Raw genomic sequence first — 17,813 nt, forward strand, 5'->3', positions numbered from 1 at the left:
AGCGCGCTTGGACGCGGTCTGGCCAGACGCAGCGTCTTCATTAGAGGCCTGGCCGCCCCGCCCCGCCTCGCAGCTCCAGTGAGCCGGCCGATGTCACGGGGTAAATATGGATCAGGATATCTGCCAAGCGCGCCGTCGATTCGAGGCGGTTAATGCCCACAGGCGGGCCGGTGAAGTGTGCAGCTGTTCTCAGCAGGCCTTTCCGAGGTACGCCGGGTTATTTCGTTTTTCTGGATCGTTCCGCGTTACATTTCTTAGGGGCTTGAAACAATTAAAAGCTGAAGCGCGGGCACGAAAGAAATAGGAAAAATAGAGAAAGAAACGAAAAAGGGAGCGATCTTTAAAAAAGTGGCGGCGGTCAATAGGTCCGTGTGCAGTATTAATCGATTGGCCCGTGTACGTACATACATACGGGAGTTATATAACGTGCTCTGGCTCTCTGGCGGGGAGCGGAGAGCGATCGGTGGCCAGCGGGCGGTGGAGACACTCATTGGCCGGCGACGCCCGCTGGGCTCCGGCAGAGACTCCGCAGAGCGGCCGGACTGGAGAACCTGCTGAGCCATTGATTGGTGCTCCGGGATGCAGATGATCCAGCCTCAAAATCTCTCACCACTTCACCCCCGGCAGGTAACTTTTTTACTGCCCTGCACTGCCCCATCCTACACAATGCCCCTTGTTTCACATACCTCCCAATCCCACACAACACCCCCCTCTGCTACACGTCTGTACTCCAGTATCTGCCTGTGGCTAAGGGGGGGAGGAGAAATGGCTCTGTAATCATAAACTGCAGCAAATCAAATGACCAAGCGCATAGACTCATGTATAATTATTCTGTCAGTCAATCTATTGCACATGTTTCAGTTCAGTACATTAGGAAACATCAATGCGCAAAACCACACTGACCAATACAGTGTCACTGCAATTAACTATCAGTACTCTGCAATCATTTCATCTGGCTGATTAAAATTAAAGTAAAATACAACTGATTGGCTTCCTGGAGAGCATAATAGCTCATCTATCGTACAGATTCATGCACTGGCATCTTTATCAGACAAAATTGCCACAATACTGTCAGTATGAGCTGAAGTGCATTTTAGCTTCCCTCTACTCTTTGCCTGTAAACACGAATAGCTGTTTGCCCGCTGTGTTTAACGTGTTCTACACTCCAACAGTGTTCTTGTTAGCCTATGGTAGGGCTGCCCAACCCTGTTCCTGGAGATCTACCTTCCTGTAGGTTTTCACTCCATCTGTGAAAATACGCAGGATAGTAGATCTCCAGGAACAGGGTTGGGCAGCGCTGCTCTAGTTGTTGAATGAGGTGTGCTTTGTTAGGGTTGGAGTGGAAACATAGAGGATGGTAGATCTCCAGGCAGAGTTGGGAAGCCCTGCTCTAGTTGTTGAATGAGGTGAGCTTTGTTAGGGTTGGAGTGGAAACATAGAGGATGGTAGATCTCCAGGAACAGGGTTGGGAAGCCCTAGCACACTGTTTGAGATACTGCCATGATGGCAGCTACAATACCTGAGTTTGGCTCTGCCAGGCCGGAGCACACAGCCAGGAGGCCATTCTTCTCCCAGAGATCAGACGCAGTTTCAAATAACAGTGGGGCATGGTAACTGAGCGCGCCCAGTGGGTGCGTGTTCCCCGACAACAGCTGTGTCCAACCAATGAGAGCGTGGCTGGGAGAGATTTTCAACGCCACCATGCTTCGCTGCCACTGTCACATGACACTTTCTCTCTATCACTCCCGCCATCCCCCATCTACATCTCTTCATCATCTCTCTCCGCCATTCTTCCTTCAGTTACACTCTCTCTTCCCCCCTCCCTCCCCCTTGTGCCTCTCTCCCTCCCCCTCGGCATGAAGGGTAGATAACAGTGCATTTTTCCTCCATCCCTCCTTCCTCCTCCCCTCCTCCGTGTCTTGTTAACACCTCTCTGATTGCAGGTGGGGGAGAACGAGAGGATGCTCAGATCCATCGCTCAGCGATAACTTCCCCCAGAGCACACTGCCAGCACAGAGACAGCTGTGGGAGGGAGCTGGTGTAGCGTTGTGGCTGGCTAACTGCGCTCGCAATTACGAGGTTCTGCTTTCAGTCCCCAGATGGGAGCTGCCAGTGTACCCCTGTGCAAGGCGCTCAGATTGCTCCAGTAAATACGCATCTGTCTAAATGGACCGTATGTAAAACACTGCAAGTGGTGTATGTCCCTCTGGATAATACTGTCGGCTCAATCCCTACATATATATAAAAAGATCAGCTAGTGTCTCCGCTCGGTGTGTATTACAATAATATAACTACTCAAACGTACACAGATAAAAACTGCTCGGCTAATTGGCGGCCTGTACCATAATCACTTACAGTGTTCGCAAATGTACATAAGGAAGATATGCCACCACACTTTATGTCAAATGTTTCCCATAAAGTGATTACTTGGGCAGTGCCTACTTGTGTATTATACAGTAATTACTTGTTGAATGCCTACTTGTTGAATGTTTATTACACAGCAATTACTTGTTGAATGCTTATTACATAGTAATTACCTGTAGAATGCCTACTTGTTGAATGCTTGCATAGCAATTACCAAAAAGTGACAAACATTTTTAAGTTAAGGATTTCCTGAATCCTACAATTTCATGATGTTGATTCTTGGACCTGATTACAACTTATATTCATTTTCACAGTGCTGATATGGTTTTGACATCCTCACTGAGCACTTTATTAGGTATTTATTAGGCTTATGTGTTTGACTATTGGTCTACTGCCGCTGTAGCCTATGCACTTAAAAGGTTTGACACCTTGTGTGTTCAGAGATGCTCTTCTGCACACCACTGTTGTAATGTGTGATTATTTGCATTACTGTCACCTTCCTGTCATGTTTTTGCCTGCAGAACTGCTGCTCACTGGATGTTTTTTTGTTTTTCGAACCATTCTCTGCAAACTCTAGGGACTTTTTTGCGTGAAAATCTCAGGAGATCAGCAGTTTCTGAGATACTCAAACCACCCTGTCTGGCACCAACATTAATTCCAGTCAAAGTAACTTAGATAACATTTTGGTCTGAAAAACAGCTGATCCTCTTGACCATGTCTGCATGCTTTTATGCATTTAGTTGCTGCCACATGACTGGCTGATTAAATATGTACATTAGCAAGCTGGCGTACAGGCCTTCCTAATAAAGTGCTCACTGAGTTTATATCACACAGTCAGGCGAGACGCTGCCCAGGCATAATCAAGGAGTGATATCAATTATGTAAACGCCTGAACATTTTGCAGAAGCAAAAATATCATAGCCGACAACTCAAAAACAGCTATTTTTAAGTATTATTGCTTTTTCTATAATTGTATTTTTATTGATTTCGTGATCTCTTTATTCATGGATTCAATGACATACTTGTTGTTCTTTTTCTATCTTTTATTTTTGGCCTCTCTTATTTTTGCTTCCTCTAGCTCAATCTTTTTTTAACAATTCAAGCTATAAATAAATTAATCTCCTGGCGCTATAATTATCACTCTCTCTACTGACTGAGAACGAGGAGCGAGGTTATCATCGTTCTGTTTGAGTTGCATAATGGAGGCAGCATCCAGTGTGGGGAGCAGGCCATTTATAGCCGTGGAAAGGTGAATAAGCCAGTGTGCCTGTGGGTTTCACCCAGGCAGAGCACACTTCTGTGAGTCAGCTCATCCACATAGGATCGCGCTGGTTATGAAAGTGCGTGCGTGTTCGCGTGTTTTAGCGCCTGGCCAGCTTTTAAAGAAGAAACACCAGTTGCCATGGAGAGAAGATGGGAATGAAGCCCTAACTTTGACAATGCGCACATAACTGCTCCTAAGTAGCTTGGTCTATATACTGTAGGTGCTCAACAAACAGTCAGACAGGTACATACTAGCCCCTAGCCATTGGTTTATAATTCCTGTGTGCCTTCTCAGCTTGTAAAAATGACTTATTTGTACCCAAAGAACACTATATTGGGGAAACAACAATGTATCTCCACTCTTTATCTCTGAAAGTCATGCAGACCTTGCACTACATATCTATAGGTTCGAGGCTTGATCACAAGCTGGTGATGACTGGCAGTCTACAGCAGCATAATGCTATCACCTGACCCTCAAGCAGTAGGCCATGGTTTAGTTGACCAGAGTTCCTCAGATTGCAGGGTCATTACCTCCTTCCAACAACGGGAGAGGGACTTGCAGTCAAGCACTTTCAGTTAGAGATATGCCTCTCCTCGTGCTGGCCCTAACTCTCCGGGGTAGAAGTGTGTGGGCTGTGAGCTGTAAAATATACCCTCACAGCTCAATGCTCTGGGGTCATGCCACTGCTTCTGCTGCCGCTCTCACAGAGCTGAGAGGGGGCTGAGCGGGGACTCGAGAGGCACCATTACTGATTTGGGATGAAAATGTGATAGGGAGCATAGGGAGGAAAAGATACACTGAAAAATAATGCTTCACTGCAAAAAACTAAATGCATACCTACATTTTTCTCAATTGAAAACTTTTAGGTTCATTCAAGTATAAATTTTAGGTTCATCCAATGAAATTTTTTTCAGTGCATTGTAAGAATACTGGTGTTAGTGGCTGAGTTTTCTACAACTTCACCTCTCTCTGCCGAAGGTTGAATGTCTGTGGCTTAGGTCCAGGAGACTGCGGGTATGTCCACTTAATTTAGACCACAATCCACCTTTAATTAGTTAAGCAAACTCATTATTCACTTCACTGAAGCAGTTTGGACATATTCCTGGGGTGAAAGGAAGGCGGTAATTAAAGGTTATCGAAACGAGCGACCAGTAAATTAAAGGGGAACTGCACATTTCACCCAGGCAGGAGAAGAGAAGAAGCTTAAATCATGAACGTCAAGCTGCTGGAGTGGTCATATGGTGATTAATAAAGAGCAAGCAAGTGGAACCTGTCAATCTGCAGCATGAAATTTATAATTAGCAGCTGGTTTCTGATAATGATTTAATCTGTTGATTAAGACAATTTCATCAATGAGGGTATATCCCACAGCGACAATTACCAACTAATAAAACAGGGCAGTAATCTGCGGTTTACAATAGCCGAGTGGCTGCTCTGTTTCTGTACACGGCATATCCCTCCTGGCAGTCAAGTACTCATCTGAAGCGAATCTCTGTTTTCTTATTTCAGTCGAACCCAAAGATCTGGTCAAATGCTTATTTAAAGTAGTATTTAAAGTAGTAGTTATTGAAACACTTCAGACAGTGAAACAATGTGAAAAAAAAGATGTTACAAACCAAGAATACTAAATACTCACCTTATAACAATACAATGTACATTCTAAGAATATAATACAATAAATTGTAAATATGGTGAATAAAAGAAATAAAAGCAAGTGTTTTCACTCAAGGAATATTGCAACTTCTATAAGTGATCATTATTCGTATAATATCATCTAGTATTCCATATGTTAAGTGTTAAAGAATGGTAAAATGAATAGAATAAATGTTCTTGCTGCTATTTGTTACTGCATATTACTCATGTGGAAAGGACAGCTGCTCTCTAGCCCAGGGGTGAACAGCAGGGCCGTATCTGTTTCTGGATTCCAGACCAACTTCTGTTCTTAATTATTTAATTATCCCAATCATTTACATGATCTGTCATTTATAGCCACATTCAGTGATATAAACGGCAGCTGATAAATGTTTTTGTCTCGTAGAATTTTATTGTGGTTTCATTTATGAGTGAATCGGTCACGATGCATATGGCTAATTTGCATACACACCGGCCCTCCAGGCCTGGAGTTTCCCATCCCTGTTCTAATCCTGCATACACACCGGCCCTCCAGGCCTGGGGTTTCCCATCCCTGTTCTAATCCTGCATACACACCGGCCCTCCAGGCCTGGAGTTTCCCATCCCTGTTCTAATCCTGCATACACACCGGCCCTCCAGGCCTGGAGTTGCCCATCCCTGTTCTAATCCTGCATACACACCGGCCCTCCAGGCCTGGAGTTTCCCATCCCTGTTCTAATCCTGCATACACACCGGCCCTCCAGGCCTGGAGTTTCCCATCCCTGTTCTAATCCTGCATACACACCGGCCCTCCAGGCCTGGAGTTGCCCACCCCTGGCTTAAAGCTGTGGGCGGTGTGGGCGCTCACCTGCGCTGGGGAGTAGAGTCTCCGGGGGTCGCGGGGGTCGCGGGCGCATCGGTGGGGGGTGGAGCTGGTGGGGTTGATGTTGGCGTTGGTGCCCAGGCTCTGCCGGTTGGTTCCGTCTCCCACTCCCGGCCCGGCCCCCGGCCCGACCCCCAGCCCGGCTCCCAGCCCGGCCCCGGGCCCTGCGAGGGCCCCCAGACAGCAGCGGCCTTCCTGCTCCAGCTCGATCTTGGCGTCCATCTCGGCGTTCTCCTGCGCCTCCTTGTTGGAGTCGTCCAGGTGCTTCATCAGCACGGCCACCACCACGTTGATCAGCACGAACTGCGCCGTCAGCACGAAGCTGACGAAGTACAGCGGCGAGATGAACTGCAGGCTGGGGTTACACGTGTGCTCGCCCGGCGGGCACTCCCGCAGCGTGTCCTGTAGGGGGCGACCAAGAGCACAGCGTTTCCCAGGCCATCCGCATTTCTCAAGCCAAGCAAGCTTCACGCGGTGAAGCAGGGGTAGGCAGCCCTGGCCCTGCACTCTCAGAAATAAACTCAAACAGTGGAGGTACATGTGTGTTCTTCAAGGATCAAATTTTCCAAAAGAACTCTGAAAGTACAGTAATGTTCTGTTTGGGTACAAATGAGCCAGTTTTCCAAGCAAAAAAAGGTACAAATTAATTATATATTGCAGGCTAGGGGTACAATTTTATGTACCTACAGGATACCCCCAAGCATTTTCATACCTATATTTCTGAGTGTGGAGCACCAGAGTTGGTCCCGGTGTATGCTTCATCGAAACCTACAACTATAACTGCATTAATTTTAATCAGGTTTCACCATTTAGAATATTCAGACTTCAATCATCCATCAATCATCTTGGGATCGAGCTGAGATGGGACACAAAGCAGAAGTGCCACAGGACCAGGGCTGCCTACCCATACGGCACAGTAAACACTCCCTTTAACTCCAGCTTCCTGTTTAATGACGCGTGAAACCAGGAAGAGGAATCTGAGGACCCACGCTTATCATTTCCAAACTATTGAGATTGATCCCATTACAGATACTTACTATACATGTAGCGTGGTTGGCAATGGAGAACCGGGTTTTACACAGCAGATATCTAACTTTTATCTGCAATCTTTTTTGCCTTTAGTCAGACTCCATTTTGAACAGTTCTTTGAAGATAAAGTCTTTCACGCCTTAAATCTTAAAAAGATAGTGACTTCTGAGAACAGATCTCTTCAGCTGTAAGCAGGCTGTCACAGCACAGTGGCCAGTGTCCCGGGAATGGGCTCCTTAATGGTGTGTAATGCTAACTGAGCGGAGGGCAGGAACAGAGAGATATCTGACAGCGCATGTCACCCTCAGGAGGGGGACAGATATGGAAGCCTGGGGACTTCTTCAAAAGAAGAAAAAGATTTGCGAGTAATCACCCGGGCGATGGTGTAGCCCGCATATCAATAAGAGTCAGAAAGCAGGAAGCTCAGATCTCAAAGCAGCAGCCGCTGCGGTCAGTCCCCACCAATGAGAGGCCTGGGGAGAAGCCCATAAGGAAGCCTCTCAGATCACTCAAATCCACTGCAGCTGAGGGGGGATCACATACGCCCGCGCGTCTCCTCTCAAATTACAGATCAACCAGCCTACTGTACGCTCACGTGCGGTAGCGCTGTGGCTTTCTGCCCCGTGCTGCTGACTGTGCAAGGCAGTGCTGTGCTGAGCTGTTTGGTGCTTTAGTGCTGAGCTTTGACTGTGCTGCTGACTGCTCCTGGCTGTATTGTGCTGCTGTGTTATGTTGCACGCTGCCATGCCGTGCCCAGCAGTGCTACTGTGCTATGCTGGGTAGTGTCACTGTGCAATGCTGGGTAGTGTCACTGCGCTATGCTGGGTAGTGTCACTGTGCTATGCTGGGTAGTGTCACTGTGCGATGCTGTATAGTGCCACTGTGCTATGCTGTATAGTGCTACTGTGCTATGCTGTGTAGTGACACTGTGCTATGCTGTATAGTGCTACTGTGCTATGCTGCGTAGTGTCACTGTTATGCTATGTTGTGCTGTGTAGTGTTGTTCCGCTGGGTTGTGTTGTGTAGTGTCGTTCTACTATGTTGTGTTGTGTAGTGTTGTTCTGCTGGGTTGTGTTGTGTAGTGTTGTTCTGCTATGTTGTGTTGCGTTGTGTTGTTCTGCTATGTTGTGTTGTGTAGTGTTGTTCTGCTATGTTGTGTTGTGTTGTTCTGCCGGGTTGTGTTTTGCAGTGTTGTTCTGCTGGGTCGTGTAGTGTTGTTGTGCTATGTTGCGCTGTGCAGTGCTGTACCTTCATGATGCCGTTCCAGTTGTCTCCGGTGGAGACCTGGAAGAGGGTGAGGAAGGCCATGCAGAAGTTCTCGAAGGTGGCGTGCCGACTCATCCCCACGCAGGGGTAATCCGCGTTGCACACTGCAGGAGAGAACACATGGTGAATGGCAGGCATTTATATAGCGCCTTTATCCAAAGCGCTGTACAATTGATGCTTCTCCCTTCACCCATTCATACACACACACACACACCGACGGCGATTGGCTGCCATGCAAGGCCCCGATCAGCTCGTCAGGAGCATTTGGGGGTTAGATGTCTTGCTCAGGGACACTTCGACACGGCCTGGGTGGGGGATTGAACCGGCAACCCTCCGACTGCCAGACGACTGCTCTTACTGCCTGAGCCATGTCGCACAGACGGGATTGCTTTCAACAGCATAAGAGCACTCCATTTCCCATGAGCCCACAGGGTTCTAATGAACACACCCACTTCATTATCAACACATGTTTACAGTGCTGAATAAATTCAGCGAATTAAAATGGAAATTAGTCATTACTGTTTCCTTGAGGTGGACGCCTGCTCATAACACGTACCTTATGTTCTTTCTTTATGTTGTGATTTGAATATTGGATGTGCTTACACAGGATGCATTTACAATGATTTTTTAATGACAGGTTCCTTGGGAATAATGAGATTTAGTGTGGAGTCTGTCAACATGCACTCCAGCATTAACGTGTGCATGAGTGGCGAACAGATGCATTTGCTTGAGTCGGAATTAACAGCTGAAATGCTGTCAGTCGCTTGTATTACATGATTAGTGTCAAATGATTAGTGTCAAAATCTGCCTGGACCATCATTGGCTCAGCTGTCAGCATATAAGAAGTTCACAATTAATGTTGTGGAAAAAAATTTACTTCCACATTGTCTTTAATCACACTACATTTCAATCACCATATATTTAAAAATGCAGTTTGCGAGAATTTTTCCCTTGCCGATTCTATTTCTCAGTCACTGTTCATTTTACGCTGCAGTCTGAAGACTCATCCCTTCAGACATTACTTTGACTCCTCAGTGGGACTGCCCTGATCTATTGCCACTTTTGTGTCATCTGTCTCAATCTTTTAGCCCCCTGGTCCTACTTTGCATTTTAATCTGGGACTTGCATTTGTATTTATCCTGGGACTGTAGTTGCTCACTTTATTGACTTGGCCTATTTACCATGTGTACTAGGCTTCAGGTTCATGGCTGTATAACTGATTGTTTGTGAATTGTTCCTTATTGGATCTGACCCGTTCTGTAGTCCTAATGACCTATGGTGTGTACTTATTGCACGTGGCTTAGGATAAAAGCGTCTGCTACATGAAACGTAATGTGACGTAGCGCGATCGCTCACCCAGCTCTCCGAACAGCTCCACTCCGAGGGCGGCGTAGATGAAGAACAGCAGCATGAACAGCAGGCCCAGGTTCCCCACCTGCAAGAGACACGCCCCGTCACACATCTGCCCAATCACAACGCACCGTGGGGAGCTCCTTTACCGCTGAAACATGGGCACAAAGCCTTCAGCCATGGTTTTAAAAAGACTCCTCTTTTCAGCCAGATAAAAGCACTGCAATGTAATAATGTGGTGGTAAATTTATGTCACGTTTTTAGTTTTCACAGTCTGTAAGGTCCAACACAATTAGGGACAGCAAGTTCCTGCATGCTAGTGCATAACCTGACTTGTGTTTCATTGTGTTCTATAAGCAAAGGCTTGCTCATTCTTCCAGAGGATGTTAATGGCATACAACGAAATGGTAAATCAGCTCCATTTCCGCGAAGGATGTTAATGCTTCAAAACTTCAAGGTCTGCTTGTTCTTACAAGGCTACAAAAATGCACTTATTGCAGAATCTCTGAAAGTACAGTGTACGTGGAGCCCCAATTGGCTCTCAGGAAAAATATGCGTCTGAGCGAAGTGGAAACATTTTCTTTAGGTAATTTGTCCACACAAAGAAATGCATTTCTAACCTCTAACAAAACAAGCAGAACAGGAACAGTATGTTGTTTACCAGGCATATCTTAACAGGACCAACCATCAAGTTAGTCACCGTTGTCCTCTGCTCTGTAACAAACTGAATCCTTGAACTCTCAAGTCAAGCCAAACCACAAATTCTCAATGAAACACGGCGTCTTAGTCAGTACCTTTTAGTCTAGTTCTGTGACGAGTTCATACCAGTTCAGTGATAATGATTAAATGATTGAATGATTTTACGTAGGTATAGCGAATGGTTTTATTGCAATATATTTTTATAAGGGCTTCAGTTGTTTGTTATTGGACATTAGTTGGTTTCCCTTTCAGGTAAACTATGGAAGGTGAAGAAGTCAATTTTCATAAAATGGTCTCGGTACCGTGGATCAAGTAGATGAAATAGTGAAATTTGAATATGTTTGTGCTGAATGAGAGACTGTTATTATCGAATGTACTGTCAGTGTTAAATCAGTGCATATTTCCCCTAAGGTAAATACAATTCCATTAGCAAAACAGGCTAGCGGTGAGGTAGAAGATGGAATTGCTTTAGATGAATAACCTCCCACTGCAAGTCGACGCTTTCACTGCAGCAGCAATGGCTTCTAACCGGAGTGATGGAAAACCATGGTTCAGAAAAAAACCCAGTGAAGTCTACGCTGAATGTGGGCCCACCAGCAGCATTACCGTGAAGCCATTTTGATTACGGGAATGAGCTGTTACCTAATTGGAAGGTATTTGTAACCGAAGCTAAGCCTTGTCTCAGAGCTTTCAATTCACAGCAAACGCCACCAAGCTAGCCAAGGGGCTTTCATGCACCGTCAAACAGGAAATGTTGCTGCATTAATAACCAACCGTTCAACCTGCCGAACTGGGAGCAGAGAAACACAATGGAATTCAATGGCCATGGCAAGGCCCATAACCATTTCATGCACACAATATCTGATGAATACACTACTACCGATTTTCAGTGACCTGGTGAAATCTATCAAACAGATTAGATGGCAAATTGGTTTTACACTTGATGTTTCAGAAAGCTTTAAAGCATTAAAACACTATTTCACATTTTTTTTCCAAATGAGTTCAGATTTGTCAGGATTCAATATTCATGTCATGCAGATTGACAAATAGTCTAGTCACTACAGAGAAATGTGGCATGCAGAAAAACTAAATGGTAGTGTCAAAATGAGTTATTGAGTAAAGTAGTAATATATTTATCACACATTTTCCATTAGGCCTATTTCCAATGTAACAGACAAATTCAGAAGCATAATAATCTCACACATTGACTCCCCAATGTGTCACCTCTTCCATTAGGCCAATAACACTGTTTCAGTTAGCTGTCAGCACATGCACCTGCAGGAGCCCTGCAGCGAGGGCCTTTGGGAAATGTAGTGCTGAGTGTCACAGCCATCTTGTTAAACAATTTAAAACGAACCTGAGTCCACGGGCACAGACATTAAATGTCCGTATGCAGTATGTACTTTGCACATGATTAAGTAAAACATTACTATTATGTTGGCACTCAGTCTGCCACAGGAAATAATTCTGTTCTCACCTCTTATCATGTCCATGAGAACACACGTGAATACAGCAGTTCTCTAAGATCTTCATAATCCATACATGAAAGCAGACATTGCTATCAGACAGAAATAAGGCATAAAAAAACTAAACAAACAAAAACATGGGATGGGACGCGAAGAAAAAAGGGACTCGATATTCACAGGTGTGTCCATGGAAGAGGGCGCAACCAAAAAAACAAAAACATGGGGGTATGCATTAAGCATACGCTCAAATTACAGAGCCATTCCTTTACTGTGCAGTCCATTCATACAGCTGCACATGTGCTCAAACCTTTCAGCCAGCTCAAGCCCTTTCAGCCCTGCTGGAAAAACAGCTCAAGCTATAGTAGATTTTCAAACAGCTGGTAGCAGGTTGACCAATTCAGACCAGCTCCCAGCTTGACATTGGTTTAGCTGGTTGACCAATTCAGACCAGCTCCCAGCTTGACATTGATTTAGCTGATTGACCAGTTCAGATCAGCTTCCAGCTTGACATTGATTTAGCTGATTGACCAGTTCAGATCAGCTTCCAGCTTGACATGGTTTGACCAGCACAAGCTACGGTTTGAAACAGCTGGTTGACCAGCTCATACCCAGCCAGACCAGCTTATGACCAGCTTGACCAGCTCAATGTTCAAGCTGGCATGGCTGCATTATACAGCAGGGATGGCAGCATCCACCTGGCCATCGATCAAACAACCTTGGGCAAGTCCAGTTCCCTAAGCGTTAAAATACACAGCTGCCCAGTGCAGTTTCTCAAGCTCCTGACATTCTGTACTATGCAGAATTAGTTATGTGAGACATGACACAGACAACTTCAAGATAAAAGCAATTAATTGTTTTACAGAATTTATTGTGGCATAAAACCTTTCAGACAGCAGTGCATTATATTGTCCCTGCCATTGCTATGTTTTATGGTTAATATAGCAGAACGTCCAGGGCAGATCGCATGCTAAATATTCGCACAATTGAACAGCTCGCCGTCCTCTTCAAATGCACAATTTCTGAACCTATATAGTTACTATAGTTCACCGAAGATTTCTTGAGATTTTTGGTGCTGCTCTGTTCATACAGCCATATCTGACCACTGATGTCTGATTGTCCTCAAGTCATACGATTTCCATGCAAGAAGGAAACTTGAATATTGTACTGAACTTTAAACATTAATGGAATAGTTAACAGTCTCAATCTGCTGTCAGCTCAACGCATTATTGCTTACAGTCACATAGTATACAAAGACTGCACAATGTATAAGGGCAAAGGTGCCCAGTGACTCTACCCATGAGAATCGGCTCTTAATTGTCAATTTCAGTCATTATACAGCTGGTTAGTCAACCGCACACTTCTGCAGGCCTTCACTGCCCCCAGTACACAAGCAATCCTTTAGTAAATTAAGCCCTAAATTGCCTAATTGGCTCATTTAAGTGTCAAGGGTAATCTGTCATCATTCATTGCAAAGTGCAACCTCTTTACAATCTCAATGTAAAAAAGGCAAAATGTAAAACGTTGAAGTTTCTCGTGTCACCAGTGCAAGCACTGAACTTTTCTGGAAGGGCTCATTGTGTGATTTTGAAGTCGTGATGCATGCGCTGCCATACTGCCGAAATGGAATAGAAAAGTGTCCCCCTGTTTATTCATTCACCCAGTTGAGAGGCACATCATCCCGTAAATCCTTCAGTCCGCCAGCCGTTTTAACTGTGCGGGCAGATGGCAAAGGCCTGGTTAAGCGGAGGATTGGCGGCCGACCCCTCTCCCCCCTCCTACGCCCAAAACAATGCTACAGCCAATTACGCATCACTCCACGGGACGCGCACTCGAAACTGGCAGCGCAAAGACATTCCAGGCCCTGTTCTTTAATAGAAGAGCAATAAGTTCACGGTCAAGTGCAATGTGTGCCCTGCAACTGGTGAAGCGGATAAAATGTCTGAATAAGGCCTGGTGATTGGTGGAGTGGAGCAAAGCTCCGAGTCTGTGCCTTGTGATTGGTGGTGTGCATCAAAGCTCCAATTTAATCAGAACCTTTGATGCGGCGCATCACTCAAAATGTCCGACAGGCTAATCTCAGGCTGCATTAACTGGCATGTTGAGCGTTTAATGATCTGTGTCTCAGCGTGCTGGACGCTAAGCCCCAGCACCAGGCCCCATGTGACAAATGTGTTATAGCTCGGCAGCGGCCAGGAGAACTGCGAAACACAGTTATGATTCAGGGACTCACCGGGGGCAGAAGCAAAAATAAAATGATATAAATATATCAACAAGATCACAACACAATGATTTTATTGTCACTAAAGATGAATAATTACGATTAAATAAAAAGATTGCGATAAAAACATTGTCCCATTGCAAATAATACAGATCTTTGAACCTGGGCGGGTGTAAACTGCAGGCTGGCAGTAAAAAATGAAGCGCTTGTATAATGCTGTCATTGAAATGGGGATAGTTGGGAGAACTCCGCTGCAAGCACAAACAAGACACACTTTCCAAAGTTTATCATCCGTCCTGACAGAAACCCGGATACAGCTTAGCAGCCGCTTCAATTTTTATGAAACTATTAACATTCAATTGCATGGTCAGTCTCCTCTTGGCTAGGAGGGGAAAATGATGCGGTTATATTTGTAATATAATTCCGCTACAGCAGAGAGAGAGCCAAACGACATCAAAGCCTTTTCCTGGAAAAAAAAAGGAGGGCTTGATATTGTCGCAGGCTCCTTCTGTCAGTGCTACTCGTCGTGATGGCCCCTAAATCACCACCCTGTTAATTACCTCCACGATGCCCTGGAGATACAGGCATGGACGGCTGTTAATGAGCAGAAATGGATATCCGCAGGAGAGGGGAGAGAGACCCTAAGTCAGTGCTCCCCTACCCCGTCGCTCCTGATAGGAGGGGGCTAAGGAACACTCCCACAGCCTGGTCCAATAGCAGTGAGGTGCCAGTGACCAGGAAGAGAATGGCTGTCCAACTGTATGTCACCTTAAAATGCTAAATTACTAATGCTGTGACACAGTCAGGGGAAAGGGACAGGGAAATGGGAATGTGGAATGGGAACTGGAAATTAACCAACGGGTCAATCTGTCTAAACCTGGTTGGTCTTCAAAGGTTTACCGGGTACGGAGTGGCTGTGAATGCTGAGCTTTGGAACATTTCATCTGCAGGCTGCGACCAAGAGTCTGATTAGGTTACACCCACAGGAGATTTAAATTTCCACCCAGAGTCACCTTCAAAAATAACCAAAAGTCAACAAAGTAATCACAAATCCACAGCCAAACTAGTCTCCACTGGTTAATGCAAATGGCAGCTTATTGAAACTGTAAACGGAAATAGCCAATCTATGGCAAACTGGATGTAAACCAAAGATAGTTGTGGGAGCAGCAAAGATACACAAAAGACAGAGGTCATACTGTAACACTAATAACTAAGGTGGGCTCATGCTAACTATGTGAATTGCACTCCGATCAGAAACAGTGCACTTCCCTCATTCACAGATAACCTGTGAGTCCTCAGGTGTGAGGGACAAGTAGGATTCAGTTCAGGAGGAAGGGAATCTGGCAAATGCTTTAGTGTGGGACCATGGCACTCTATAGTGTGGGACTATGGCACTCGATGGTGTGGGACTAGGGCAGTCCACAGTGTGGGACTAGGGCACTATGTGTTCTGGGTGAGGAGCTATGTGTTTATCCTTTAGTCCTACCTGCGGCAGAGCCTGAACCACTGTGTCCAACAGAGCACGCATCCCTGTGGCCATCTTCAACAGCTTGAGCACTGCGGGAGAGAAACAGAGAGGGAGGGAGGGGGAGGAAGAGTGGAGGGGGAGAGGGAGAGAGAAGGAGGGGGAGAGAGAGGGAGGAGAGAGGGAGAGAGAGGGAGGAGAGAGGAGGAGAGAGGGAGGGGGAGAGAGAGGAGGGAGGCAGAGAGAGGGGGAGGGATGGGGAGGGATGGGGAGAGAGAGGGAGGGAGGGGGGAGTGAAGAAGAGGAAGAGAGGAGAGAGAGGGAGAGGGAGAGGGAGAGAGAGAACGAAAGGGGGGGAGAAAGGGGGGAGAAATGGGAGGGTGGGAGGAGGGAGAGAGAGAGATGAATGAGAGAGAGAGGGAGAGAGAGGACAGGAGCGGAGAGGTGGGGAAAGGGGAGTGAGAGCTATAACATGAGAGCAGGCATCAGAACAGAAATATGGATGAGAGATTGGGGGCTGTGGTGGAAATGTAAAGAGTTTAAGGACTTCCCTACGGTCCAATTCCCAAGAAATGGGGAAATGGCAAGTATCACACGGGTCAAAGCAGAAATGAAGCCAGCGGCTTTTTCTAAAGCCCGGAGAGGCTCCCGGGGAAGGAGGAAGGTGCCGGAAGAGCCCTCGCCCTGCCTCTCACAAGATAAATGAGCGACCGCAGCGCAGCTGCGAAGCAGAAATAATGGAAAGCAGCACGCAATTAAAAGAGCGTCGGGCAGTACACGGACCACCCGAGGGTCCTGACCATTCAAGTGACAGTCATTGTTCATAAACCCCGCCTGGTGAGACCGAGGTATCGCCGCGTCCCCCACAAACCCAGTCACAGGAACCAGGAAGCTCTTCTTCACGTTCCACCTAATACCGCTCTGTAATTACCATTCATTCTCCTGGGCGACTGCACCTCCCCGCTGCCTATTTTTACATGTGGGGTTAGCATGGAGGTTTAAATATCATCCGTGTCATTAAAAATTTCCATATTGAAGAGGGAGGGAGGAATAAATGGAAAATTTACCCTCATTTTATTTTAACCAAAAAATAAATGTGAAAGGAGTGTGGATTTTATTTTGACGTGAGAAGGCAGAGGCTGGAGGGAGCGTGTGATTGGCTCACCGCGGGCGATGCGTAGCACTCTCATGATGCGGATGATGGTGGGGTTGATGGGCAGTGAGGCGTTGATCTCGATCTCCTCCAGCGTGATGCCCATCACTGACAGCAGCACAATGGCCAGGTCCAGCTGATTCCACCTGCAGGAGTACGGGCACCGGTCACACAGACGTGCACACACACATTCACACACACACACACACACACACACACACACACACTCACACACTCACACACTCACACACACACACACACACACACACACACACACACACACACTCACACACTCACAAACTCATATGCACACATACACACATACACACGCACACACTCTCTCACACACACACACACACACACACTCATACACAAACACACACTCACAAACCCATACGCACACATACACACATACACACGCACATACACAAACACACACACGCACACATACACATACACACAGTCATATGCACACATACACACGCACATACACATACACACATACGCACACATACACACACTCATATACACACATATGCACACACACAGCAGGCTCCTATGCTGGTGCACACTCCACACTACCTAATCTCAGCAGGTTGAAGCACACTGCTGCCTACCTGCTTTGGCCTAATCTGAGCAGGCTTCCACTTTAGTATACCTGGCTCTGGGGCCACAACGCCTTCACCTCAGCGCATGCCTTGCGTTACCTTAATTCATGACAGGCTTTGTCATTGCAGTTTTGTCCAGTTGCAAGCGTTTAGCCACAGCTATACCATAGCCTATTGTCAAGCTTCTGGAGCTAAGCAGGGATACGCTCAGTTAGTGTTTTGATGGGAGAGGTTCTTAGTTGTTACTGAAAGAGTTCATGATGGGCCAACCGGGGGAGCTCTTCCATCTGCTCACAGTAATAAAATCTAATGTCTGTCCTAAATACACCTGCTTAATGGAGGACTGTGCTGAAGAAAGGTTCTCGAATGTTTAAAATTAAAATTAAAAATCTGGCGTCGGGGTGTTCTGGAAAAAGTCTGTTTCTCTGCATCCACTC

At 46.2% G+C, this 17,813-nt stretch overlaps 1 protein-coding gene across 1 annotated transcript in view; it reads right to left on the bottom strand.

The window, feature by feature from the left end:
- Nucleotides 1-17,813, bottom strand: part of LOC133113895 (voltage-dependent T-type calcium channel subunit alpha-1I-like) — a 136,860-nt gene that overhangs the window by 9,368 nt on the left and 109,679 nt on the right. The window contains exons 28-32 of the mRNA XM_061223026.1: nt 16,781-16,914; nt 15,637-15,707; nt 9,774-9,852; nt 8,400-8,521; nt 6,108-6,524 (exon numbers count right to left, since the gene is read on the bottom strand). Coding sequence (XP_061079010.1) covers nt 6,108-6,524; nt 8,400-8,521; nt 9,774-9,852; nt 15,637-15,707; nt 16,781-16,914 — 823 coding nt within the window. The remainder of the gene's footprint in view (nt 1-6,107; nt 6,525-8,399; nt 8,522-9,773; nt 9,853-15,636; nt 15,708-16,780; nt 16,915-17,813) is intronic.

Source organism: Conger conger, chromosome 2 (assembly GCF_963514075.1).
Source record: "Conger conger chromosome 2, fConCon1.1, whole genome shotgun sequence".
NCBI classification, from domain to species: Eukaryota; Metazoa; Chordata; class Actinopteri; order Anguilliformes; family Congridae; genus Conger; species Conger conger.